Source organism: Haliotis asinina, chromosome 2, assembly GCF_037392515.1.
Source record: "Haliotis asinina isolate JCU_RB_2024 chromosome 2, JCU_Hal_asi_v2, whole genome shotgun sequence".
NCBI classification, from domain to species: Eukaryota; Metazoa; Mollusca; class Gastropoda; order Lepetellida; family Haliotidae; genus Haliotis; species Haliotis asinina.
Window position 1 is genome coordinate 58,393,929 of NC_090281.1, and position 26,155 is coordinate 58,420,083.

Below are 26,155 nucleotides of genomic sequence, written 5' to 3' on the forward strand. Positions count from 1 at the left end.
TTGTTACCTGTATAATGTATTACAGTGATTGTTACCTGTATAATGTTTTACAGTGATTGTTACCTGGATATTGTTTTACAGTGATTGTTACCTGTATATTGTTTTACAGTGATTGTTACCTGTATAATGTATTACAGTGATTGTTACCTGTATAATGTATTACAGTGATTGTTACCTGGATATTGTTTTACAGTGATTGTTACCTGTATAATGTATTACAGTGATTGTTACCTGCATATTGAAAGTGTTATTCTTTGATATACTCGAAGGCAAACCAATTAATGATAAATTTTATGTAATAAATGAATTGATGCATTATGTGATGATCGGAATGTCAATATCTTATGCATGCTTCTTACTTCTATTATCGCGCGTCAAATAATGCAATGTCTAAAGTTATTAGTGTACTTTAGCACAGTGTACATACCTACAATTATTAAATAACGTGTTCTGTTGGAGACGTTAAAGTTCAATAAATTTACATACTGATTTACATGCAGAATTAATTGCAAGTAATTCTGAGCGTATTTTGATTCATGACCGCCCTTATTGAACCCATACGTGGCCCTACCTACGGCTATATTCCCTACCGCACCAACTTATAACAATAACTGAAATTGCCTATTCAGTTTGCATTACTACATTTCATGTATTCGTATAATGATTCGCTGTGCCATATATTCCTGTTGTCACTTGTCATGACAGCCATTGTCCAAAAATCCAAAAACAATGAAGTCAAGCCGTGAGATTAAATTGTAATTATTCATATGACGCTAATCTGCATTCTTAATCCTTATCACATAGACAAACTCTGTCACTTTCATTGATTAAAGTATATGACATTTATAGCCTGAAGTGGTCATCCAGTTGGCCGTGTCTGCCATTATATAAACTGGTCCAGCGCAGTGCTATTGTTTCTGAAACTGCATTGTTAACCTTCGTCTGTCCATTGTTGTCTATAATGTACTATATGTTCATATCTATACTGTCACCAGTCCGGTATACCGACTGTATAGGGACGACCGCGAGGAGGATAATGCTCCAGGGTTGAGCTGGAACTCCGCTCTCATCACTCATGTCTGAACCGGGAACTCAGCTTATTGTGGTCTAGTGTATTTGTTTGTCATTTATTGTCTAGCCAAATAAAGTTTGGATTTAAAAGATTCCTTTGTATTTGTCAATGTATGTATACGATTTAGTTCCCTTGTCGACATATCTTTGCGATGGCACCTGTTTGTTCCTTGTCTCGCCGCGAAAAGATACTGACGCGACATTACGAAACTTCTACTCAATCCCTCACTGTCTTGTACTGTGTCCACTGATGGTACATTACTTTACAATACTTGTATTCCGTACGTACCCACTTCATATATTTTTATTTGTAAAATAAACACAGTTACTCTTATTACACAAATATCGTTTTATTTCAAACATTGTAATGTACATTTTTTCTGTTAAGACTGAATGTACATTCATTACACTGTTTTAGCTATTGTTGATTGTCCGGAATGTATTGTTGTCTTTGTAATCAGTGTTAAAGTTTGGTCTGGAAGTTGCCAGAAAGGCATATATAAACATTGACAATATAGGAAACACTGGGGAGAGATTACATCGATGCTAAAGTTGTTGATCACTGGATTGTCTGGTCCAGACTCGATTATTAACAGACCACCGCCATATAGCTGGAATATTGCTGCCTGCGGCGTTAAACAACAAACCGAACCAGTCTCGACTGTGAGTATTGCTGTTACAGAATAAGAACTTCTACTGCACATTTGACACATTTGATCAATTTGAAATAACAACAAACATCAGTATAAATACATATAATGGATTACATCGTGTGACGTGAAGATGAGTTAGCCTTTCATAATGTGTGCGTATACATGGTTTAACTGAACCATGTTCGCAACATTTTTATTTTTATAAAAAAACAATACCAATCCCCAAACCAAACCAAACAACAAATTATTTATTGTTAAACAAGTTTATAACATCTAATTTAACAACGTAGGGTAGGTTATTTTGGTGAAGAATGCCTTGTTTTCCACACCGATACTGGTGATGGGGCTCCCAGTCATCTTAACACTTGTGTCTTGGGGCATGTTAGAATCCTTCATAGTTCCATCGGTGTTCCTGGCGTATTTCCCCGTTTGATGTTCTGGAAGTGCAGGTCCCCAGCCTTGTGTTGGGCTGAAGGCTTTCAACTGTGTGGTTAAGATTGAATGTGTCATAGTAAACAATGTATGGTACATGATTAAAGTAAGTGTGTGTGTGTGTGTGTGTGTGTGTGTGTGTGTGTGTGTGTGTGTGTGTGTGTGTGTGTGTGTGTGTGTGTGTGTGTGTGTGTGTGTGTGTGTGTGTGTGTGTGTGTGTGTGTGTGACCAAGCAATACAGCAAATGTTTATGTCCACAAAAAACTCACAAACAGAAAAAAACATGCTTTTCATAAACGGGAATAGAAATTACATGTGAAATACCAGTAGCCTTTTAACGAATATTTTCCAAACACAAACATGCCTTACTGCCATTTTGTATGTGTCCTCATGTACTCTCAAAATCTGTAAGTATGTGGATTTAGTCAAACAGTGTGCTACTAAGCTGCCTTTACCAATATAAAAACCATATAACAGCGAGTGATGCATGGAAATGGCTCTACCCATAGGGAGAATCGAACCTGAACCTAAGGCGGGGTATTTCAACGATTCAACCACTGGACTAACCCACCAAATTGGCACATGGCTCTGCTATGTATGTTTTATCACGCATCATACATCGGAATCCAGTTGCTAATAACATCATTACCAGTCCCTGTCTGCAGACTTGTAGAGCCATAACGAGGAGTATCCCAGCAACAGGGGCGACAACCATGCACCAGCCAATCGCCTCAGCCCACGGCGGGAACGTGTAGTCTCCATAGGAAGCCGGGGTGTATTGAGAGGCTGACACTATCACGATGAACTTCAAACAGAAACAACATTTTCATTTGTCTCTCAATTACTGCCTCTCAAAATATGCTTGAAACTCTTTTTGTACATATTGTTATTTATCCAAACCTCCACTGATCTACGAGAGTTCTTTTCAAGAATGTTAAATATTTGGCTTTCTTTCAAACAGTAGCTGCCACATGTTCACAGAAAGCAAGAACTTTGTTATAAGAATCACAATAAATGAAAATCAAGAGCATTACTCAGATAATTTTGTCTGCATTTTATCTTTTACTAACCGACAGGACCATGTTCATGATTTGGTGGCTACGTGTAACACATAACAAATGATGCCCTCGTGACGCCAAATTGAAACTGGTACTTACTAAAAGGGAATTTGTACTAGGATCGTAATGAGCAGATATCCATACCATTTAACATTCTAAGCAAATATAAAACAAAGTTACACCTATTCACGTATACATTCAATGTGGACTTCTGAAAATATCTAAATGATAATTAATTGCTTAATTAGCAATTTATATGCATTTTGGTATAACCATGTGTTTCAAACTGCGAACTGTTAGCGAAGTCTTCCAGAGTTCGAACGCTTACGAGGATGACACCAGGTGTCAGGAAGACCCAGTTGATGATCCAGTAGGGGTTGGGCTTGTGGCCAATCATCATCTCGATGTCCTCCATGAAAGGGAGGAGACTCTTCCTATTCTCACCTCGAGGCCAGAACCAGCCAACCAAAGCTTAAATGGTTACAACACGTGAGAAACTTTCTTCTGTTGAAATTATTAGATTCTACTTCCTACTGCATAAGCTTGACACACTAGTGTGGACAGATATACAGTAAAGTCTACTTAAAACGAAAACGCCTACAACCAACTGGTGGATATAACGAACTGTGTGTGTCGGTCCTTTGTTGTAAATTTTAGTCGAAATGAATGAATGTGTGAGTGAGTTTAGGTTCACACCACATGCAGCAATATTCCAGCTACTGGCTGCGATCTGTAAATACTCAAGTCTGGATTAGACAAGCCAGTGATTAACAGCATGAGCATCGATCTACTCAGCTGGAATACGATGACATGTGTCAACCAAGTCAGTGAACCTGGCCACCTGACCCAGTTAGTTGCCTCTTATGACAGGCATGGGTTACTGAAGGCCAGTTCTAACCCAGATCTTCAGGTGTATCTTTTAGTCGAGTCGCGTAAAAACCACCTCTTGTAATGAACTATTATAAGGTGGTCCTGTAAGTTCGTTATAAGTGTACTTTGCTGTACACAGAGAGAAAACATAGGAAGGTTAATGCTAACAGAAAAAGGAAGCAATACTTTACAGAACCAACATAAAGTTAAAGGTCAACAGTCAGTGAGGGTTTGATCTGATTGGGTTTCGACCATGAGGCTAAGGTTTACACAACGTGGATATTAATTATTGTGTTATGTCAGTGCAGTAATATATAAGTATAATCTAAACTCATATTAATATCTGTCATTTAAAAATAACCCATTTTACAGCAATCACAACGTAAAGAAAAACATGATTTGAATAAGGAAGCAAACTTACAAAAAGTGAAGATAAATTTGCAATAAACCTGCGATTTGACATATCTTCGTCGTGTGGTGTGACTCTTCTTAACACCGACAGTAAGTGTAACCTCCCTTGAGAGGTCACGTCAAGCAATCAGTCTGATTTCATTATCTAGAAAGTGAACGCTAACGGACAGTTCCAAATGGAAACTATAATTCCGAATTTGTTAAAGGGGAGTATTTATCACGTGAGTCAAATTTGTTTTAAAAGGATACCATCCCATTGCCTCAAATCCGATTTATGTTTAATGAATACTGGGCGGTCAAAATTTGCTAGACGTGACCTTTTAACGTGGAGTTGCCAGTTTTTGATTAAAGATATCATATCAGAGAAAAAACATCTGCAACATGAGTGAGCGAGTGAGTATAGTTCTACATCGCAATACTCCACCAATGATGTCTCTGGAACAGGAACCGCCGTTGTGTTTGTGCATACGTTCATTAACGTTCACGTTCCGATGTGTTCAAGACTGGGGCTAGCGAAAAAGACACGAGTGTAATGATATTCGCGGCCGCCTTTGTATATAAACTTGAGAAGATTAAGTACTTACGGTAGACATACATGAGGCAGATGATCTCCGCCAGAGCCACAAACATCACGCTATAGCTGCCACCGTACCAATCCATCAGTGTCAGCATGTAAACACCACCCTGGGGGAAGAAGTGTTTCACTGTGTTTTTTAAACATTATCATATGTCATGGATTTATCCGTAATCATCTACTGTAATATTACATAAAAACATATTTCTTGTATTAGATATGAAAACTATAAGGTCTCGATTATCCATAATCATCTACTGTAATATTACATAAAAACATATTTCTTGTATTAGATATGAAAACTATAAGGTCTCGATTATCTGCAGAAGAGTTCCATAGGACGTCAAATGGATAGTCAAATGGATAGTCAAATGGATATACTGATATTGTATCACTGAAAACAAGTGATGACACCAGGTGTTCACGTCTTTGGTGATAGTGTAGGTACGTTGAGGTGACGTGACATTTTAGAGGTATACATGTATTTCTGAAAATTATGACAGAAGACGAGTGACACCTGGTGTTCAGGAAATATGAAAGGATGACATTGCCGTGAGGACCTTTTAATTTGTAAAAACGTAAGTGTATGCTGCCGCTTATCAGTGCTTCTACATTAAGACAACGATATGAAAGCAAACGAGACAATCCGGGGGACAACAAACATGGGGGTCACACATTCTACCCAGTGTGGTGAATCAAACCCGGGTCTTCAGCGTTACCAGCGAACCCGACAACCCTTTCATATCGGAATCTGTTTCGGAAATGCACTCCACTGTCCTACCAGAAACGTTATGAAAAGCCTGAAAAAGCGTTGAATTATGTAGCCATGATGAAACAGCCCTTGAACATGAATCATCATGATATGAAATGTTCAAATCCCCGACTTAAGCCTCATCGCAACCGGGTCACATCAATGGCAAAACAACACAAGTCAATGCAATTTCCCACTCTGCTCAGCTCAACACAGCGCAGTGTTCAGAACTGGTCACACACAAGTGAATGATAAATCACTGTGTATTTTCTTTCGCATGGATGCCTTTGTAATATTATTATGCTATTTTATAGACCTTTTTCAAAATGCCATGGAATAAGCTCACTTGTTGTCTAGTTTGAGACTTACATACCTTTGTAACTTGGGGCAGACCGAGAAGAAATCCAAGAAAGCAGCAGAATGCAGCGAATGGAGCCTTGTGCGTCCTCAGGAAACGTGGGAAGATGTCACTGATGCCGCTGATCAACGTCTCCATCATGACGAACTGAGGTTGATGCAGTTTACATATTTATCACAAAGTGTCGGCACAAACATCATGAGCTGGGGCGATTATAACATCCAGAATCTTACTAAGAGATCAACGTTAACGTCTCTTTACCAGCTAAATATAGTTCTACCATCGTCTACTATCAAATATCTGTAATACATGGTCATGTTGCATATTCCACTTCCTTCTAGAACTTGGGCTATGCCTTTCAGGGTGGTGGAGTAGCCTCGTCTCTAAGCGTTCCACCCCGAAGACAATGGGTTCGAGTCATGAAATGAGAACAATCCCTGAAGCCCATTTCTAGTGTTCCCTGCAATGCTAAATATTGCTAGAAGCGCAAGGTTTAACGAAGGTTTAACGAACCTCAGTCTTTCAGTCTCTGTCTCTCTCCCCTCCCTCACTCCATCCCCTCTCTCTCTTTCCCTCCCTCTCTCTTTCTTTCCCTCTCTCTCCCTTCTTCCCTCCATATCTCTCTCCCCCCACCCCACCCCGACCCTTCACACTCTCTCCTTCACCATACTTGCGCAGATGTGTTTTTCAAGAAACATTCATCCTGAACGTAACACTTTCAACTACAACGCCAAAGTGAACCAATCCCCCAATTTGCCTGAAAAACGTTTTCGTTATTTTATGGTCTGTTACTCCATAAGTGAATAGACACAGTTTTTGCTGAGAAATGTCCATGAATGTTTTTGGTGAAAGGTAATTTACGAGTGAGTGTCTAACCTGAGTGTCGAGGCCAATATTAAACAGCATGAAGAAGAACAGGAAGGCCCACAGTGGTGACACCGGAAGTTGCGCAATACCTTCTGGATAGGCAATGAAAGCCAAACCAGGTCCTGAAAATGTTGGTTTTGATCACTGTGAATATTCAGCGATCCACATATCATATAATTTTGACAGTTACTTTCTCCTTCCTACCAGTCGGACAGTTTCTGAGGTTAGTCAATACGGCATGTTGTTTTGCACTGACGGCTATTTTTTCCCTTACACCAAACGGAATTTGCCGCTTAGGATAGTCAATACGGCATGTTCTTTTGCATTGACGGTTATTCTTTTGTTTACACCTAACGGAATATTTTCCAAGGAGAGCGAATATTCCATGTTTAATATAATCTAAACCTTTGTACTGGTATTCACCTTGGTCGACCACACTCTCCACATCCTGGTTGGTGGTATGAGCCATGGAACCCAGGAGGGAGAATATGGTGAAACCGGCGAACACGCTGGTGCAGCAGTTGATGATGGCGACTATTACGGCATCCCTTAGAGGAAATGCATTTGAATGTTAAAAAAGCTTATTGTACACGTATTCGATGGCACACATTCTTTGATGAAACGACATCTACAGAGAAAACACATGCATCTGTGATATTTTACCTGTATTTGATAGTTAAACAGAAACGGTCCAGGAATTGTTTTACAAAATCCAACAATAAGCACAGGATCTCACCGTTCACAGTTGTTCTTAAACTTGTTGTAACTTGACATGGTCAACAGACATCCGAATCCAGCTCCCAGAGAGAAAAAGATCTGCGTGGCTGCGTCTCCCCATACCTGTATAACAGTGCTTGTGTATGAAACGACATCAGTCTCCACACCATAACACACGCTGGAAGTAATAATGAGCCACATACGACTAACCCCTGTTTTCCAGGATAGCCTGTTCACAAAATAAACCAATTTGCAGATATACATGTAGCGGACATCACAAAACATGTTCTGTGGAAGAGCAATACAAATATTACATTCGAATATTATACATAACTTTCGTCTACTATTTACAAATGTCTTCATGAAGTTTGCTGATACAACCAATAGTCTGAAAATATTTTGAATGTACGCGTACTCAATCAAATGCGTCACTTAATAATTTGCAACAACAAACGTGTTGCATATGATAAGGTTGAGAGTTGAACAGTAAGCTTATATCGAAAAATGACTTGTCCAGATGTAAATGTTTTGTCATGAATATATGCTGAACATTGCAAATGATCAAACCACGTCTGAAAATATAGCCACACATCCATATTCAGTTTTTAACCATAGCTCCTTTTCGTCTATGTATAAATAATGTCCATACCTCTTTACTGATAACTTTTATAAGCATGGAATGTTTGCACTTTTGTGCTTCCTTAGGGCATTTATACGACAGCAGCATAGGCTGTTTAGGTTTAAAACGGCCAAATGGTTAACTGTTTTATTAGATTTGAGAAGAGTACAGTGTTTACTGTAAATGTGCTGGTAAATGAATGAATACATGCAAACTGTGTATCGAACTAATAATAAAATATGCAAGAACTTTTGATTGATCTTTGTATAAGTCTCCTTACCTTAGCCTCAGTCAGCCTGTGAAGCTGTGGCGTCATATAGAACTGTATGCCCTTTTCGTATCCCTCGAGAGTCAGGCCCCTGATCAAAAGGACTACCAGGATGATGTAGGGGAAGGTGGCAGTGAAGTACACAACCTATAGGTATAAGGAGCCTTAAACAGAATGTCAATCCATACATATACAAGTGTGGGAGCTGTGAAGGTTCAGGTTAGAATATTGGCCTTCAGTAACCCATGCTTGTCATAAGAGCCAACTGACGGAACTGACTTTGTTGACACATGTGATCGGTTTTCATTTGCGCAGAACGAGGCTCATGCTGTTGATCGATTGATTGTCTGGTCCAGACTACATTATTCACAGACTGCCGCCATATAGCTGGAATATAGCTGAGCGCGGCGTAAAACTAAACTCAATCACTGTACATATGTGTTTAAAGACGTTTTAAATATGAAGTTGAATTAACACATTGTTTAAATTGCTACAAGACACCAACCTTTCCAGAGGACTTGATTCCTTTCATGACACAAGCAAATATTATAATCCAGGGGACCACAAGACAAGCAGCGTTCTTCAGGCTGATGCTTCCCATATCTTCAAAGCCGTCAGCTTCGTGATGACGGAGGACATGCCGCCTTGAACACACAAGGATACAATCACAGCTTGACAGAATGACAATATGGACGGATGATCTTAACATGAAATACCAAATTATGTAACACATTATTCGCTTCACTTGTGCCGAGTCGTTGCTGTATGTAGTTTTGGGCGGGGGTGGGTGCACACTGTATATCTCTACATACACCCACTTTGCAAAGAAGCTTCTAGACAAATATGACCCCTACGTTTAATAAAGAAGAGAAACAAGTAATAGTACTAGAGACGACGAGAGCATTCCAACTGTAAATATAAGGCAAGTCAAATGTACATATGGCGCACACTACCCATACCCCCATAAAACTATACAAAACAAAAATAAATATATAGAATCAATACACGTCAACCTAAGACATAAGAGTGAGTGAATGAATTTGGTTTTACATCCCAGCAATATCACGAAGGGCAATACCAGGAATGGGCTTAAACGCAGGTTTTCGGCGAGACGAGCGAACGCTTTACTTCTAGGTTGTCCCACCACCCGTATAACCCACAAGGCCACGAAAGGCGCGTTTACAGACATCGCTGGGAACATTATGCTGGTTTTATGCATTCAAGAAGTGAACAGGTTTAGTGGTAAAAGAGTAAAGGTGTGGGGTGCCATCAACCATGTCGTTAGACTTCGTTCACGTCCGCGTCAATGTAACGAAACGACGTTACACAGTTCAAATTCATAAGCTACATGTCCTTCCTGTTATTCAACAAGCAAGCATAATTTTAAAACCTCTTTTGCGTTATTTATTTTACACCGCATGTTAGTCTCTGATATGTTAGCATGAAATGTATCAAGAGACACGCTCGTATATACGTCAAAATGTAGACCTGATACGCTGGGGGTGCTGGATTATTGCTCCTCATACAGGGAAATATGTTAAAGTTGACTATATTTACTGACTCCCAATACTCGGCACTGGGCGATGTGAACCGTATCCGACAGTCCTTTGTAGCATCATGTAAGATCATGGAAGAATTGAGCTGCGAGAAGTCGGTGAAGCTGTTGTTGAAACTGATGGAGATGCGATCAAGTAGAGATACTACACAGTCTTTGTTGTACAGCTTGGCTGGAACATCAGTAATTGTGTCAGGATTGTACTGTAAAACTGACAGGTTTCTTCTTAAACACGTAGGTTCAATTTATGCAGTTAAACACTATTCAGAGGGTTTGGTTCAAAAGCTGAGAGTATCAGAGATGTGTCAGTTGAACCTAGGACGGAGTTTATAAATGTAAGTGTAAATATTATACGTTTCTGTTGAGCCCACTAAAATTCCAACTAAATCATGTGCATATGTTTTTTTATGCAACATGATACGATTTTATCAAGTAGTATCATAAACTGGAAACGATATTTGTCTAAACAGTGAACATATACTACTACATCGGTGGCATTAGTTAACGACTTGGCGACAATGGATTAAGGTTCAGTAAGCATAATTTCAATTTATATTGCGAATATAAAATGTCCGTAAACACTTAATGCAGGTTTCTCAAGTTGGCAGATTAATTTGACTTCCTAAACTCCCCATCTTAGGTATATACCAAATGCGATATATTTGTGTGTATATCTCACAAGAAAGAACCTCCATCTTGGAAGTTTCATTCATGAGCTCTAAGGGCGGATAACTCGTCCTGCAGGCGTTAGTGTTCCAGGGATTGCCACACGACCCCCAGGGCACTGAGCCATCCAGGCTGACGAAGCTGACGAACATGTAGTAGATGGCGTACATGATGACGACGTTGTAGTAGATGCACACCATGCCGCTGATTGTCACCATAGCAACCCCGATGCCTGGAATATGAGGTCAACAGATCAGGTGTACTGGTAATATGACCTCTGAAACTTCACGGAGTAGTTTGTTGGAGGAATACCACGGCTAGGGAAACCAGGAAATGTTCTTAACCACCGGCCCCCATTTGGGGAATCGAACCCGGTATTGTTAACCACTAGGTTACCCAACCGGCCCCAGCCTAGCCTAAACTCAGCGCTGACACACTAATCTCGGCACCTTATTATTTTATATATATTTGAACCTCTTTTTGTACATAAAGTATTCATTATCTTTCTTACGTTTATAAAATAATATATTCAAAATGGTAAAAATATCATCAACGTATTCATATGGGTAGATCAATCAGTATTTAAAGATACTGATTGGTATTTTATCATAACAATAATCTAAAACACCAGTACTATTTCATTGATCAGCGGTCAACGGAACCTCGCACAAACATCTATCCGTCAAAACATGTTGTTTAATTTTCACAGAGATTTATGGGCCATTAAATCATTTGCAGTGAGTTTAGCATTGATTTTGCGTCACTAGTATCCAGATCTAGAGCAGCTGTGGAGCAATATGTAACGGTATATCCATGGATATAAGTGAGTGAGTGAATGAGTGAGTGAGTTTAGTTTTACTCCACACTCAGCAATATTCCACATATATGGCAGTCTATAAATAATCGAACCTGGACCGCAGATCCAGTGATCAACAGCATGAGCATCCACTGTTTGTGCATTTGGGAACCGATGATGTGTGTCAACCAAGCCAGCCAGACTACTCGATCCTCTCAGTCGCCGCTTACAAGCATAGTCGCCTTTTAGGGCAAATACGGGTTGCTGAAGACCTATTCTACCTTCACGTGTCCAGTGCATATGAACACGGTTAATACCTGATTAGTATCTCCATTATGTTACGACATATCTTGCTAACTGCTGATAGGAGAGACAAAGATGGACTTACCATGGAACGCAGGGCTGACCTTCCACACTGTGATCGGTCCCTCGGAGGCAAACTGACCCACGGCCAGCTCCAGGAAGAATAGCGGCAGACCAGCCACCACCAACATGATGATATAAGGGATAAGAAACGTGGCTGAAAATAGGATATGATAGCCCTACTTAGAATGAGTGAGTGAGTTTAGTATTACGCCGCACTCCGCAATATTCCAGCGAGATGGCGGCGGTCCCCTGCTCAGAAAGAAGTATAACTCTTGTAACCATTATTGTCCAAAAGGGTAGTTGGGCAAGTGGTCCAGCCACACGGGTTCGATTCCCACAAGGATATTATTGGTTGTGTATATCAATAACATCTCCAGTTCACCAAGAGTAGACTATCTACGGTAAGGTTTCTTGCTTGTTAGCGTATACGTACCGTTATAGCCTCGTTTGGGACACCGATGTTTGTTTGGTAATATTTCAGTTACAAGACGGTGGTCTGGACTTATTCACATTCCAGTGATTAACATCATGAGCATCCCACTACGTAGTTGGGATACAACAGCATAAGCAATACTGACCACCCGATCCCGTTAGTTGTGACAGGATTAAACGTTTGTGCATACTTTAGAATTTTCCATTAGCTTTGAAGGAATTAAATATTGCCTTTTTCAAGCATTGATTTGCCAAGGACCGAATCCTCACAGGCACAATGTCTCTAAAGTCTGTTTCTAGGCAAAGCTAATCACCCTACAGTTGATCCAATCAGGCTAAATGTCACACATGCAGATAGATGTTACAATGTCCTTAGATTTTACACGGATATGTTCAGATTTCCGCTTAGATAAGAACGGCTTCCCCGTGGTTTAATAAGTTGTAATTCGTTTTAAAATCCTCATCCTCGGAAAAGACATGAAAGCAAGGATGAAAGTAAACCATGGTTTTATCCCTCGGATAAAGGTGTTATGTTTCACAAAAACAAGAAAAGTGTTTTATTTTGCAACTCGTCGTTCTACAAACGTATGTGATTTTACGGGAACCATGGTTTTATCCCTCGGATAAAGGTGTTATGTTTCACAAAAACAAGAAAAGTGTTTTATTTTGCACTCGTTGTACAAACGTATGTGGTTTTACGGGAACACTGACCTCCACCATTCCTGTAGCAAAGGTAGGGAAATCTCCACACATTTCCAAGGCCAATGGCATACCCCAGACAAGACAGGAAGAACTCGAACCGGCCTCCCCAAGACCCTCTCTCGACTTTCTCCTGGTCATACATACATTGACCAATGGTCACGATACACATACTTTGAGATTTAAATACAATACACAGAAAGAACTAACACTCTAAAGCATTAACAATTGTCGTGTGGAATAAAGAGTTAAGAGTTAAGAGTTCGAGTCAACAAGGCATATGTATTGTCTACACCGGAAGTTTTCTCATCAAACCGGAAATGAGGTTTCCTGTCGTGTTAGCTGGAGAGTTATACTTTACTTCCTGCAATAGAAACGAACTTGTCAAAATCCAAACACGACAACATCAGAACAGCATTTGACATATTTTTTCGAGAGTATGGAGTTCTGTGAGGACTAATTTTCTAAAAAACTCAAACTTTTTGGAATTAAAGTGTTACATACTCATGTCACTTCTGAGGACCTATCATATATAACGGTTTTACAGAGATATGGCTCTTGCTTGAAACTGTCTCCGACATTGTCAATACTGATATGTAATGTTCGGCCACAATGACTATTTCAAGGCAACTGTTTCGCACTTTTCTCTCACGCTGTTTTAGAGTTTCAGTATATATGATAAGATCATCAACCTGTCAGGTAACATTTACAGTTGAATGATGGTTGTTAAACGCACATTGGACATATTGCTAAGGATCAGAACAAAAGACATATTCAACATTTTATACATGTAACAATACATGTCCACTACATACAACGGAAAACACCAAAACAGGTTTCTCTGAAATTATGAAGATCTCTGAATGTTAAAACCAAACCCTTCTTTCTGAACAGAAAAAAGGCATGTTATCGTTATTACTTGAATCTTTTTTTCCAAAGCGTCAGACCTGGACTCACCTTGCTCGTCATTACTGAAAGTCGTAATATGAAAGCAGTGCAATCATGGGAACCTCAACATTTTTGGGGTCATTGAAACAGCAATGACAACTGAAGGGCACAAATCATGGTGAGTCACGCCTAGCATAACGTGTACCATGCGTGTTACATACGTGTGTGACGACGTGAACACTACACTAAATACCTATGCGACGTCACGTGCATGGGCTAGAACAAGCAAGGCTGTGAGGTCATGATGCGCCCAACAGTGAGTGAATAAGTTTAATGTTACGTCACTTTTAGCACTATTTTAGCAATATTACGACGTGAGGAACGGAAACACCTCAAAACCTTAAAGGATCTGCATATATTTTGAATGTATACAATCAAATACACGCTGCGCACCACTATCATGCATGTTTTTGGATTCCTTAATGCACGTGGCATTAGTTACATAACCTGTTGACCAGGTCCATGGTTTCATCTGGTTCAATAGAGCAGCAAATGCAATGTAAAGATATAAGAAATGCAGGCAACTCCACAAACATCATTGTTAAAGTTTAGGATCGGGCATTTGAATACACGGGCATCTATACTCATCACAAAAAGTTAAACAACACAAATATTTAATCTTATTACATTTTCGGTTATTGAAATTGCAAATCATGAAATAGTGAGTGAGTGAGTTCAGGTTTACGACGCCACTCAGCAATATCCGAACTATAGGGCGGTGGTCTGTAAAAAAATCGAGTCCGGACCAGACATTCCAGTGATCAACAACATGAGCATCGATCTGCGCATTTGGGAACCGATGACATGTGTCAACCAGGTCAGCGAAAGTCATCGCTTGGTATGGACTAGGTTCAAGCGGGATTCCTGAACGGCGTTGTGTGGCAACTGGCAGATGTGCCCAATGCACCCTCGATATATAACGGCGCTGAATACATATATAAAAATACTTTAATAACTGAAAGTTTCCAGACACGAGAGCATAAAACAACGCATATAGATCAAATCTTAAATACACTTTCAAAAATTATTCATAAAACATTCAACCAAACATATTTGACTCAAACAGTGGTAATATTTTTATAGCAGTGTCATTTGACACCTATACATGCACCTACTGGTTCGTTTGTATACTGTTTGTTGATCAACGTGATGAGTAAAAATATATGAATTCCGTATGAACATAGCACTATCAATGGTTAACTACTTGAAAGCGGCTTGTGTACTCTTTACATGTGTAAATGTTGAGTTAAAACCATGTAGCATTCTAAGGCTTGAAGTGTCGATGGTATTTAGATGGCATCAATGCTAAAAATTCATGCAAATTGTTAAAAATCGTATCATCGTAATGGTGATACATGTATGATCTTCATCACGAAGTATGAAAGTAAGGGTCATCTCAAACTGTTGGGCTTTGTGACATCAAGCAGCGGTCTCCAGTTCTTGACCCACTCGTTCCTGTTCCTGCAGTGAAGGTAAATGACGCAGTGGAGTGGCTACACCGCCGATGGAGGCAAGGGAGTCCATGTTCACTCCACCGGTGACGGGAGGGATGCTCCCTTCGCCAGTTGGGGAAGAGGAGTACACCCCGCCGATGTAGGAAGGGCTGTCCAGCTTGATGTCGCTCATACTGCACACCATGATGGGCTCGTTCCTTAGACTTGCGTACTTGTCCGTTTGATCCTCGGGATTAGCCGGTCCCCAGCTGCCCGTGGGGCTGAATGCTTTCTGCTGAAAGGAACGAAAAAAACATGATATATATTATCATTTATTTCTCGGTAATAAATGGTTAGAAACATCTAACAAAATGATTGAATGTATAAATCAAACAAAGCTTGCGCTGAGGCTCTAGAGACACAGTCCGTCAACCGTGGAATAAGACGTGGACCTCGAGCATGTAGTTTCCACCTCTGTGGCACATAACATTCCACCCGGTCAAACACATGCACCTCTGATGAAAGGGTTTTGTTTTCACCATTGGGTCGACCAGATCGACGTCTGTCAACACTCGTTATATACTGTTAAGTATTGACTGCCAAGAGCTTGTGTCACAAACCTAGTTCTTTTTTTTTTTTCAGTATGCCAATCCCACACAGCCGTTCCTTTGTTTAATAATACATGATTTCAGATTTGTTTACCATGCTCTAAACTGCTCTCAGAGACTTTTTCTGAAATTTTGCTGTTTGTGTCAGTGTGCAGGTGTCATATGACAGAGTGTTTTCACGTCTGTTCGGGTTTAGTGCCTTCTTTAATTAAAAAAATGCACAAAACATGCTTTGTTGAAACCCAACCTAAATCAAATGTCGAACGGTAACCTTTGCACGTTGAATCTCGTTATCATCAGTTGAAATCTCACCAGCCCGAGTCTGCAGATTTGTATAGCCATAACAAGGAGTATCATAGCAACAGGGGCGACAACCATGCACCAGCCAATCCCTTCCGTCCATGGTGGAAATGTGTAGTCGCCATATTTGGCTGGGGCGTACTGGGTTGCCGACACGACCACGATGAACTAAAAAAATTGAAGACAATTACTACGACAGGGCATATCGAGGACAGTTACTTTCTAATAAAATACCTATCTGGGCGTGTAAAATCAGTGTTTGATAACAATACATAAAACCGCAGGGGGACTTTGCACTTTATGTAACGAAATAATTATTACGGTCTGAAGTACATTTGTAAAATTGTGCAAATACTGATAGTTATCAAGTTTTCCCATACATACATGTATAATTATGCACTTTGTCAATGTTACACGCTGCTCCTCAGCGCTGTAATATACCCAAGAAGAAGCAAAACGAAGCATGAGAAGTTCGTGGCTAGGCTTGTTAGGAATACTTACAAGGATGGCGACAGGAGTTAGGAAAACCCAGTTGATGATCCAGTAGGGGTTGGGCTTGTGGCCAATCATCATCTCAATGTCCTCCATGAAAGGGAACAGAGTTTTCTTTCCTTCGTGCTGTGGCCAGAACCAGCCAACCAAAGCTTCAACAACAACGTTTCAGCATCAAGGGCTTCAGATCAAGAAGTAGTTAGTAGACATTTAGATTGATTAGTGTATCACAAGACTTGTTAGAAAAAATACATTCAGTCAGATAAAGCAGATCTACGCAATCTTGTCTTGCTAGCACAGACTACGTTGGTGAGGCGGCTGTGAATTTTGTTTCATGGTACAAATATATCTTGAAGAGAAACTTGTCACAGTAGGTGCTCTCAGTATACGTTGTGCAGGACATGACTACCTGCACTTTCCAATCACCGTGTGGTCACATTCTTAAATTTACCCCTACTTAGAATATTAGGAAAAAAACACTTACGATAGACATACATGAGGCAGACGATCTCTGCCAGAGCTACCAGCATCAGGTTGTAGCTGCCACAGTACCAGTCCATCAGGGTCAGCATGTAGATGCCACCCTGGAGGAAAGCAATGTTTCAACGTTAATGAATAGTCGAACGCCTATAACTTAATGTTTTACATGACGAAATAATCAAACATGCTAGGGTTTACACTTCCATAGTAAAGTATAGATTCTAGTACTTTTGCTGACTCGGGTCCCATCCAGGACTCGAAACCACACTCTTGGAGTCAGGCATCACCAGATCACCAGAACACAAAGTCAGCCGCTCAGAAAGATGCTCGCTTATCTTTGGAAGCCATTGTCTCTGGATCATTGTCATACCTATGTTATCTAACTTGTATTTGAATCCGCTGTACAGTGTTACTTTGATAATTTTTCATTGCGAGATATTGTAACAAGAGCATTTACACTAACTCGGTTGCGGAGTTGTTGACGACTTGTGTGCGGCATATCGTTATCATATACAGGTACTAACAGACAACTATCCTTGAAAACAAATTTCCTGTTATGCGCACTGCCATTTGAAGTGAACACACCCATTCCTGCAGTTAAAAGGTCCGGGAACCATTACTGATGACGTATAGTATATGACCCCTGAATACCAGTAGTATACCTGCCATATACGTCAATTCCGTGAGTGCTCACAACTCCAGTTCTGCACTTACTTCCATGAAACAAGCACCCAAGAATCGGCTACGTAACTGATTTATGAGTATATAAATGTTTATGCGTGTAAAGGTCAAACTAATAGAAAATTCCAAATTGAAAAAACACCCACGATGACAGCTAAAAGATGGTATTGGTTATTGAAAAACTACCAAGTTGTATTTTGAGGAAATTTATAGATTGAGATTAAATCAAACATGGATGCCTGTATTTTACAGGGTTAAATGGGTCCGAAGCCCAAGGACTGAACAAGGTGAGTGGTGTACCAAGTATCGTTTTACGACGCTTTTAGCAATATTCCATCAATACTAACGCAGGGGACACCAGAAATGGACTTCACACATTGTGCCCATGTGGGGAATCGAAGCCGGGTCATCCGCGTGACGAGCGTAAAATGCGTTAACCATTAGGCTTGTACATCGACCTTCAACCACAAGGCTGAAGTTTGAGACTGTTTAAGAATTGAAATTTCAAGTACGCGTAGGTCAGTGAGAAGTATTTTACGTCCACCTCTTAAAGTTTTTATCGATTTCATCATGAAGAGGAAGTGAAAAACACGCACACGTTCATAAATGTTCTTTCATGTTTGTTTTGGTTCATAAGTTGGACAAAGACCGACTAGGTACTGATTGACAATGCAAGACCAAATAAGTATGAAAATGATTTGGGTTTAAGGTCACTATAAAAAGTTTTCAAGTTGCAAAGGGGCCATTTTCCTCCTCCCAAAGCGTAGACTGAAGTAATGCAAATGTGAGTTAATTATCGCTATGAAAAGAAAGCACAGGTGGGATGCGTTTAAATTCACAACTTGATCAGCGCAAGGCGGGATTCGAACCCATATTGGTAGGTCCTACTGAAACCCAAGAGCGGGCAATCTGGAATGGTCGATGGTTGGCTATAGGGTATTTCTATAGGGTATTTACATACCGCACCTAACCATGTAACTATTGCTTACTCAATGTGCTAGTATTTGTTTCCCTCGATCATTGGATGTCGATCTCAGCGTCACATCGTATTATCACTGTCAACTCCCTGGGGAGCACCTCTTGGGCACACTTGGGGGTTGTGACAACACGGAAAGGGTCTGCGCACAAAGTTGACACAAAGGTTTTTACACCCGGCCACCGTATACTGGCAGCAAAGCTGCTGTGACATTTACCTTTGTGACTTGCGGCAGTCCGAGCAGAAAGCCAATCACACAACAGAAGGCGGTGAAAGACGTTTTATGTGACCTCAGGAAACGTGGGAAGATGTCACTGATGCCGCTGATCAACGTCTCCATCATGACGAACTGTGGTATACATACAGAAGAAAAGTTTTCCAACAAAAAGCAATACATTGCAACACGTACTATTCCATTTAAACACTAACTGCTATCATACGACATGTGTAAACTTTAAATATCTGCGCTGGTTTTAACGTTGCACGTAGGAACATTCCAGCTATCCGAATAATGGGAGTGTGTATCAATCTTGAGTACTGAGTGAACGAAATTAGTTTTACCTCCATTTTAGCAATACCACGGCGGATGACACTAGAAATGAACTTCACATATTTCACCAATATGGCAAACTCGTGTATCGGCGTGACGAGCGAACGCTTTAATGACCAGGCTACCCCGCCTCCCTCCTAAATATTGGAACCTTTCATCAGTGATGCCAACCTGGCTGTCCATGCCGAGAGTGAGCAGCATGAAGAAGAACAGGAAGGCCCACAATGAGGACATCGGAAGTTTAGCTAGGCCTTCTGGGTAAGCTATAAACGCAAGGCCGGGTCCTGAAACCAAGAATTAAGTACTGCTGGGAAAGAGGAAGTGTTTGGTCACTGGAAACATTCTGTGGTGTCAGAGGCACCAACGTCATTACCATATAAAGAGAACAAATCACCTTGGTCGACCACACTCTCTACATCCTGGTTGGTGGTGTGAGCCATGAAACCCAAGAGGGAGAAGATGGCGAAGCCCGCGAACACGCTGGTGCCGCAGTTGATGATGCCGACGATGAGGGCATCCCTGAAAGACCAATTAAGTAATTAATGAACAAAATATGTAGAGACAATTAATAAACAGAGTACATATTAATGAGTGAGTCCTTGAAATAGTTGGAGGTGATGTCGCCGTCTGATTTAAGTTTAAGATTGCTGAAGCTATCGAACGCTTTTCCCACTTACCTTTCACAGTTGTTCTTAAACTTATTGAAACTGGACATGGTCAAGAGCCCACCGAATCCAGCTCCCAGTGAGTAGAAGATCTGAGTGGCTGCATCACCCCATACCTCTCAGGTTAAGAGGGAGACATGGCAACAGTAAGTGCAACGAATTTGTGAGAAGACTTATTTAGCATTGTTCGTGATTTTCTTCACATTGATTTGTCTTTTTGACAGAAAATGAACAAACAAATTTTGAAAAATGCATTTTTGTCTTTTCCAAACATAACGTCAGAAAATTATGTTTGACGTTTAGTTTTAGTCACCTTGGCCTCAGTCAACCTATGGACCTGTGGAGTCATGTAGAATGTAATGCCCTTTTCGTATCCCTCTAGAGTCAGGCCTCTGATAAGCAGGACTACCAAGATGATGTAGGGGAAGGTGGCGGTGAAGTACACGACCTGGGGAAAGAGTTGATGGGTTACTCTTTTTCTCAGCCGAGAATTTATACATGTGTAAAGAGTGTAAGAGTGAGTGAGTTCAGCGATATTCCAAATATTCGTCTGGACCAGACAATCCATTGATCAACGACATGAGCACTGGGATACGATGACGTGTCGACCAAGTCGGCAAACCTGATCACCCGATCGCGTTAGTCGCCATGGGAGACTGAGGACAGGTTCAGATAGTTACAAAGTTACTCGTCTCATATGAACATCTGTTTGGGATAGTAACCTACTCTATGTCAATACGTTTTAAGAACGATAGGTCATACTAGGTGCCCAAGCAAAGGCTGCCAGATACGCCCACAAACCAATTTGGATCTATGCTTACAAACCTTTGTGAACCCAACTACTCGGCAAGCATCAACCTTATTCCAGTTATATAGAACACAGTGAATGAGTCTGGGGCTTCACACAAGTGTGGAACAGAACCCGGGTGTTCGGCGTGACGAACGAACGCAACAACCACTAGGCTACCCCACGGCCCCTCCATTCATTGTTACCCAGCTGGTGTCCTCATGTAGTCAGTGGTAGGGCATACAAATCGTGAAAGGTCAAACCTTGCCAGAAGACTTCACCCCCTTCATGATGCACAGGAAGATAATGGTCCAGGCGACCAGAAGACAGGCAACGTTCTTCAGACTGATGTTTCCCATGTCTTCAAACCCATCGGCTTCGTGAACACGCAGGACAGCACGTCTAAAATTTACATAGTAAAATACCTAGTATGTGTTCCGCGGTTGTACAAAAATAAAACATCAATGTCCGTTATCATAAGAAATCTCTGCTACAAACTCGTGCACCTGGGAATCGGATAATATATAGTGCATATTTTAATGATCTACTTACAAACAGGGATAACACTGTATAACTGTAATCCTAATGCCCCTCGCAGTTCGGACGGCGGGGTAGCATAATTAGTAAAATGTTCGCTCGACACCCGGGTTCGGGTTCGATTCCTGACATGAACACAATGCGTCAAGCCCATTTCTGTGTCCCCTGCTGTGATATAGCTGGATCATGTATAGTCACATCGGCCATATTTCAGCTATACCCATATCGTTACTAAAACTAGGTAAATATTTAGAATTAACATGTAACCAAAATCCATATGACTTATAAAATCCTTTCAACGAAGGACAGTAAAATTACCAGGTTATCACATATTTAATAATTCTAGATCTATGAGAATTAAAAGCACACAAAAAACGGCAGGAGACAAAAATTGGCAAGTGATCGCTAGCAACGGAAGTAAGGGCATCGTACTAGAGACCTACAATACTACTGCTTCCGTCATGGCTCGATAGTTGGATTTATACCGTCTCATCAGCTGCTACCGTAGCTAGGTAATATTAGCTGTTTACCTTATAAGTACAAAAATTCTGCGATTACAAACGGTGGTAGCTATAACATTCCGTGACTGAAAGTTGGTTTAGTTCTAGAAGAGGCATAAACCTATACTCACTCACAGCTTCTCATACCTAAAGCTACATCCAATCAACAATGTACTGACCGAACGATGTAAGACTGACAAGAACTACGGATACCACGGGTATACTGTTGTCAGTTTTCTCCAATAGTTTCACAAAACCACCCACTCCCAGTATTCTGCACTTGGTGAAACGTATCGGATCCTGCACTCCTTGTTGACGTCACTGACGACCATGGAGGAGTTCAGGTGGGAGGGGTCGGTGAAGGTGCTGTTGTACATGGAGGAGAAGTTGCCAAGGAGGTCGCCCACACAGGTCACGTTGTACAGCTGGCCTGAAAGAAACATAAGTATAGCATTCTGAATCTCGGTGTTTATTCTATTTTCTTATTCATTATTAGTGTGTGTGTGTGTGTGTGTGTGTGTGTGTGTGTGTGTGTGTGTGTGTGTGGGTGGGTGGGTGGTTGTTGATTTCCAGCTATATGGCGTCGGTCTGTAAATAATCGAGTCTGAACCACATCAGTCAGTGATCAACATTATGAGCATCAATCTATGCAACTGGGATACGATAGAATGTCGTCAACCATATCAACGATCGTCACCACCCGACCCTTATATTCACCTATGAAGAAAAAGCAATGGTTCCTTCAGACCAAATCTAAGACGATTTTTAATGCATATCTAGTCCCGGGGCCAATTACTCTTGAAAAGGAAGCGTTTAAATTGTTACAAATAACATGTTCGAAAATTTCAAATACAGATGATCTGTCGAGTTTAAGATCAGGCATACTTATTTGTCAACCTTCATCCAGTTTACAACTCGTAAATTAACAGACGCGTCCCTATATGTCTGTCTGTCTGTCTGTCTAGCTGTCTTATAGATGTCTTCCTACCGCGTGTGACATAAGGGGAATCGGTGGGACTACAACTATGAGTCTTCACGCAGAAGACTTGGGTTAGATTTCCCATATGGATACAATATGTGAAGGCCATATCAGGAGTCCTGAGCTGTGATATTGCTGGAATGTTGTTGGAATGTTTAACAATACCCACCTACTCACAGGGCGGGACCAAGATTCCTGTAATAGTATACGTACTATATAGTTTTTCCATCTTCGTGGATTCATCCATGGTATCGAGTGCTGGATACGGCTCCGATCTACACGAGTCGGTGTTCCAGGGATTGCCACACGACCCCCAGGGCACTGAGCCATCCAGGCTGACGAAGCTGACGAACATGTAGTAGATGGCGTACATGATGATGACGTTGTAGTAGATGCACACCATGCCGCTGATGGTCACCATGGCAAATCCAATACCTGGAATAATTTTGTGTATCAGCATGACACATTTACAAGAAAAGATTCTGAGCATGTTCTATTATAGGTATGAGCATGACAGTAATATGATTGCAATATTATATATAACACAAGTGGCAACTTAACTGAAGCATTCGTGGGTGGGTGGATGGGTGAGTGAGTGAGATTGAGTTTAGTTTTACTCCGCTTTAAGCAGTATTTCAGCAATATCGGAAATGGACACACTGAACCCATTTGGGGAATCGAACAGGGGGCCTCGGCGCTAGGAGCGAGCGCTTTAACTACCAGGCTAACCAACCACCCTGCCTTTTAATGAAGGAATACTGCTGGTGTATCATATGTGGCCACTATCACAGACACAACAAACTTTGCTTAGGAGTTGTGAGCTACTCAGTGTGAAATATGTCTACATACCATGGAACGCAGGGCTGACCTTCCACACAGTGATCGGCCCCTCGGAGGCGAACTGACCCACGGCCAGCTCCAGGAAGAATAATGGCAGACCAGCAATGACCAACATGATGACGTAGGGGATGAGGAAGGTGGCTGAAAAATAATTTACTTAAAAAAAACAAATTATGACGTTTCGTGAGCAAGTGAAACTTTATGGTTATATTATGGATTTCAGTATTTTAATTCCTTCGTAGGTTTCTCCATTGTGTAAAGAATACAGTTTCTCTTTGTATGCAGGTGATCATTGACTCAATGCCATTAACTGACATTTTAATGAAACAAAGGGTCGTTTGAAAGACTTGAAGATGGTGAGACCTGCAGAGTCTTGTCTCTCTTCAAGTACTATTTGATTTAAATTAACATCAACTCTGACCTCCTCCATTTCTGTAGCAGAGGTAGGGGAACCTCCAGACATTGCCCAGCCCCACAGCGTAGCCCACACAGGACAGCAGGAACTCGAACCTGCCTCCCCACGTCCCTCTCTCCTCTGTCTTCTGATCTCCCTAGAGACAAGAGCGTGTCATTCAAGAACGTGAAGGTTTACGGGTGTTCCATGTATAAAGACAAGAACACGAAGAATGTTCTCTCCTCAGACACAAGAACGTACAGGTGTATGGTTTCTGTAGCATAACCAATTATTCTGAAACAAGAGTACTTTGAAAATGCTATTTTAGGGAATAATGTCGTCAATCTCCTTACAGAGAGTGTATCGGAGCTATTATTCTTCGATTGACGTATTACACCCAAGTCTGCAGTCTCCAACATGCGGTGATAATGTTTCGATCGATGTTAGACAGTTGCGAATTGCAACATACAACTTGAATAGGACGAGAATCGGCATTGAGGTGGAAAGCCGTCATCTCCAGTTATGCATGAAGTACCCAGTTGTGGCGGAGTGATAACTATACTTATCAGCTTTGCACTGTAAATTTGGAAGAAAATGTTCAGTGTGTACTAGTTTATTTTTTCACTATATATTATTCGAATTACAAACTCTTTGCACACTTACATCACTTAGTTAAGGTTGAAGCCTTGAAGTATGAAGCAATTATTTATATTATTTGGGTCCATGGAGGCTACCATAAACAAACATTCATTGAATTGTAGGTCATCGTGGCAATGCACGTCACAGGATACATAAAAGACGTATATTCACGTGAATATACGTCTTTGGATACACAAACAAAGGCTGCATCAACGCTGGTATCGTGGTAGCAGTCGGGATACAAAAACCAGGCACTGAATCCACGAGCAACGGAATTATGTCAGGCCATCTGAGGGGGTTGGTTATACGTCACACAACGCACTACTCGATCATCGCTAGGGGGGAACATATCCTTCCATTTAAATCTATGCTTGTTGTACACAGTTGTTGTTTGTTGACTTACCTAAACGAATACAGTTCAGAAACTCCTCATCAAAAGCGACATGGTATGTTATAGGTATCAGATATTATTCATATTCATAATCGACCTCTATAACCATTAGAAGGCAAACGTCATGCATAGTCAGGAACAACAACATGTTCTGGGTGATGCTGATCACTGGATTGTCAGGTCCAGACTCGATTATTACACCTGGCGCCACATAAATGGGATGTTGTTGAGTGCGGCCGCAAATAAATAAATAAATAAACAAACCTGTTCTAGGAGTGTGTGGTGGTAAGTTTGCCGCATGATGAATAGATGCAGCTGTGTTCAGGGAAAACACACGTGCAATGGACTGATCATGTGACCTGTAAGCACTCCGGATCACGAGCTGCATGAGCCAAGGACCCGGATGCACGGTTCAGAAGCCAGCGCGTGGCAACTACAATGCCACATAATAATAAAAAGGCAAAAAATGAACAATATTTATACACGTGAACACTATTTATTCATTATCTCCTCAAAAATCAAGTTGTTGCACCTTAGATGTAGCCCCGTCCCTTTATCCCTGATCAAAACTCTTGTGAAATATTAGCGTGACAAAGTCCCCACCCCCACCCTCCCCTTCCGCCCCCAAATAAAACAATCATTAAAAAATAAAAATAAAGTAACACCCAACTAAATCAATAAAAATAACAACAATCAACATGAAAGCAAAACGCATGTGTAAAATAGCGCCGTAATATCCATTTTGTAAATGACTTTAGGAGGAACTGAACATGTTGTACTTAAAACGTTTGT

The 26,155-nt window shown here is 40.9% G+C and overlaps 2 protein-coding genes across 3 annotated transcripts; both read right to left on the reverse strand.

Annotated features, from left to right (window-relative positions):
* Positions 1–1,997: 1,997 nt before the first annotated feature.
* On the reverse strand, positions 1,998–14,132 carry LOC137271913 (sodium- and chloride-dependent glycine transporter 1-like). Its single transcript, XM_067804297.1, has 15 exons — positions 14,121–14,132; positions 13,176–13,296; positions 12,055–12,186; positions 10,884–11,102; positions 10,211–10,376; positions 9,155–9,293; positions 8,662–8,796; positions 7,782–7,885; positions 7,469–7,593; positions 7,055–7,167; positions 6,194–6,325; positions 5,080–5,179; positions 3,543–3,685; positions 2,806–2,961; positions 1,998–2,207 (listed from the first exon to the last, which is right to left on the reverse strand). The coding sequence occupies exons 1-15, from the start codon at positions 14,130–14,132 to the stop codon at positions 1,998–2,000; spliced, it is 2,007 nt and encodes a 668-aa protein (XP_067660398.1).
* Positions 12,955–25,982, reverse strand: LOC137273997 (sodium- and chloride-dependent glycine transporter 1-like). Of its 2 annotated transcripts, none has more exons than XM_067806944.1 (15): positions 25,628–25,982; positions 24,361–24,490; positions 23,949–24,080; positions 23,313–23,534; positions 22,385–22,550; positions 21,347–21,485; positions 20,610–20,744; positions 20,309–20,412; positions 20,026–20,150; positions 19,803–19,915; positions 19,299–19,430; positions 17,429–17,528; positions 16,954–17,096; positions 16,465–16,620; positions 12,955–15,839 (listed from the first exon to the last, which is right to left on the reverse strand). In XM_067806944.1, exons 1-15 carry the CDS (start codon positions 25,661–25,663, stop codon positions 15,531–15,533), a joined length of 2,142 nt encoding a protein of 713 aa, XP_067663045.1. In that variant the 5' UTR covers positions 25,664–25,982; the 3' UTR covers positions 12,955–15,530. The 2 variants fall into 2 exon arrangements, with proteins under 2 accessions (XP_067663045.1, XP_067663046.1); XM_067806945.1 differs by having other exon boundaries at positions 13,435–15,836.
* Positions 25,983–26,155: the final 173 nt, after the last annotated feature.

Coding starts and splice junctions, on each gene's coding strand:
- LOC137273997 (XM_067806944.1), bottom strand. CDS start 25,663: ATGCGGCAAACTTACCACCACACACTCCTAGAACAG. Junction 20,413..20,609: donor ATAGGTTGACTGAGGCCAAG/GTGACTAAAACT, acceptor TTAACCTGAGAG/GTATGGGGTGATGCAGCCAC. Junction 16,621..16,953: donor TAACTCCTGTCGCCATCCTT/GTAAGTATTCCT, acceptor CAATTTTTTTAG/TTCATCGTGGTCGTGTCGGC.
- LOC137271913 (XM_067804297.1), bottom strand. Junction 6,326..7,054: donor ATATTGGCCTCGACACTCAG/GTTAGACACTCA, acceptor CATCAACCTCAG/TTCGTCATGATGGAGACGTT. Junction 3,686..5,079: donor CTGCCTCATGTATGTCTACC/GTAAGTACTTAA, acceptor TAACCATTTAAG/CTTTGGTTGGCTGGTTCTGG.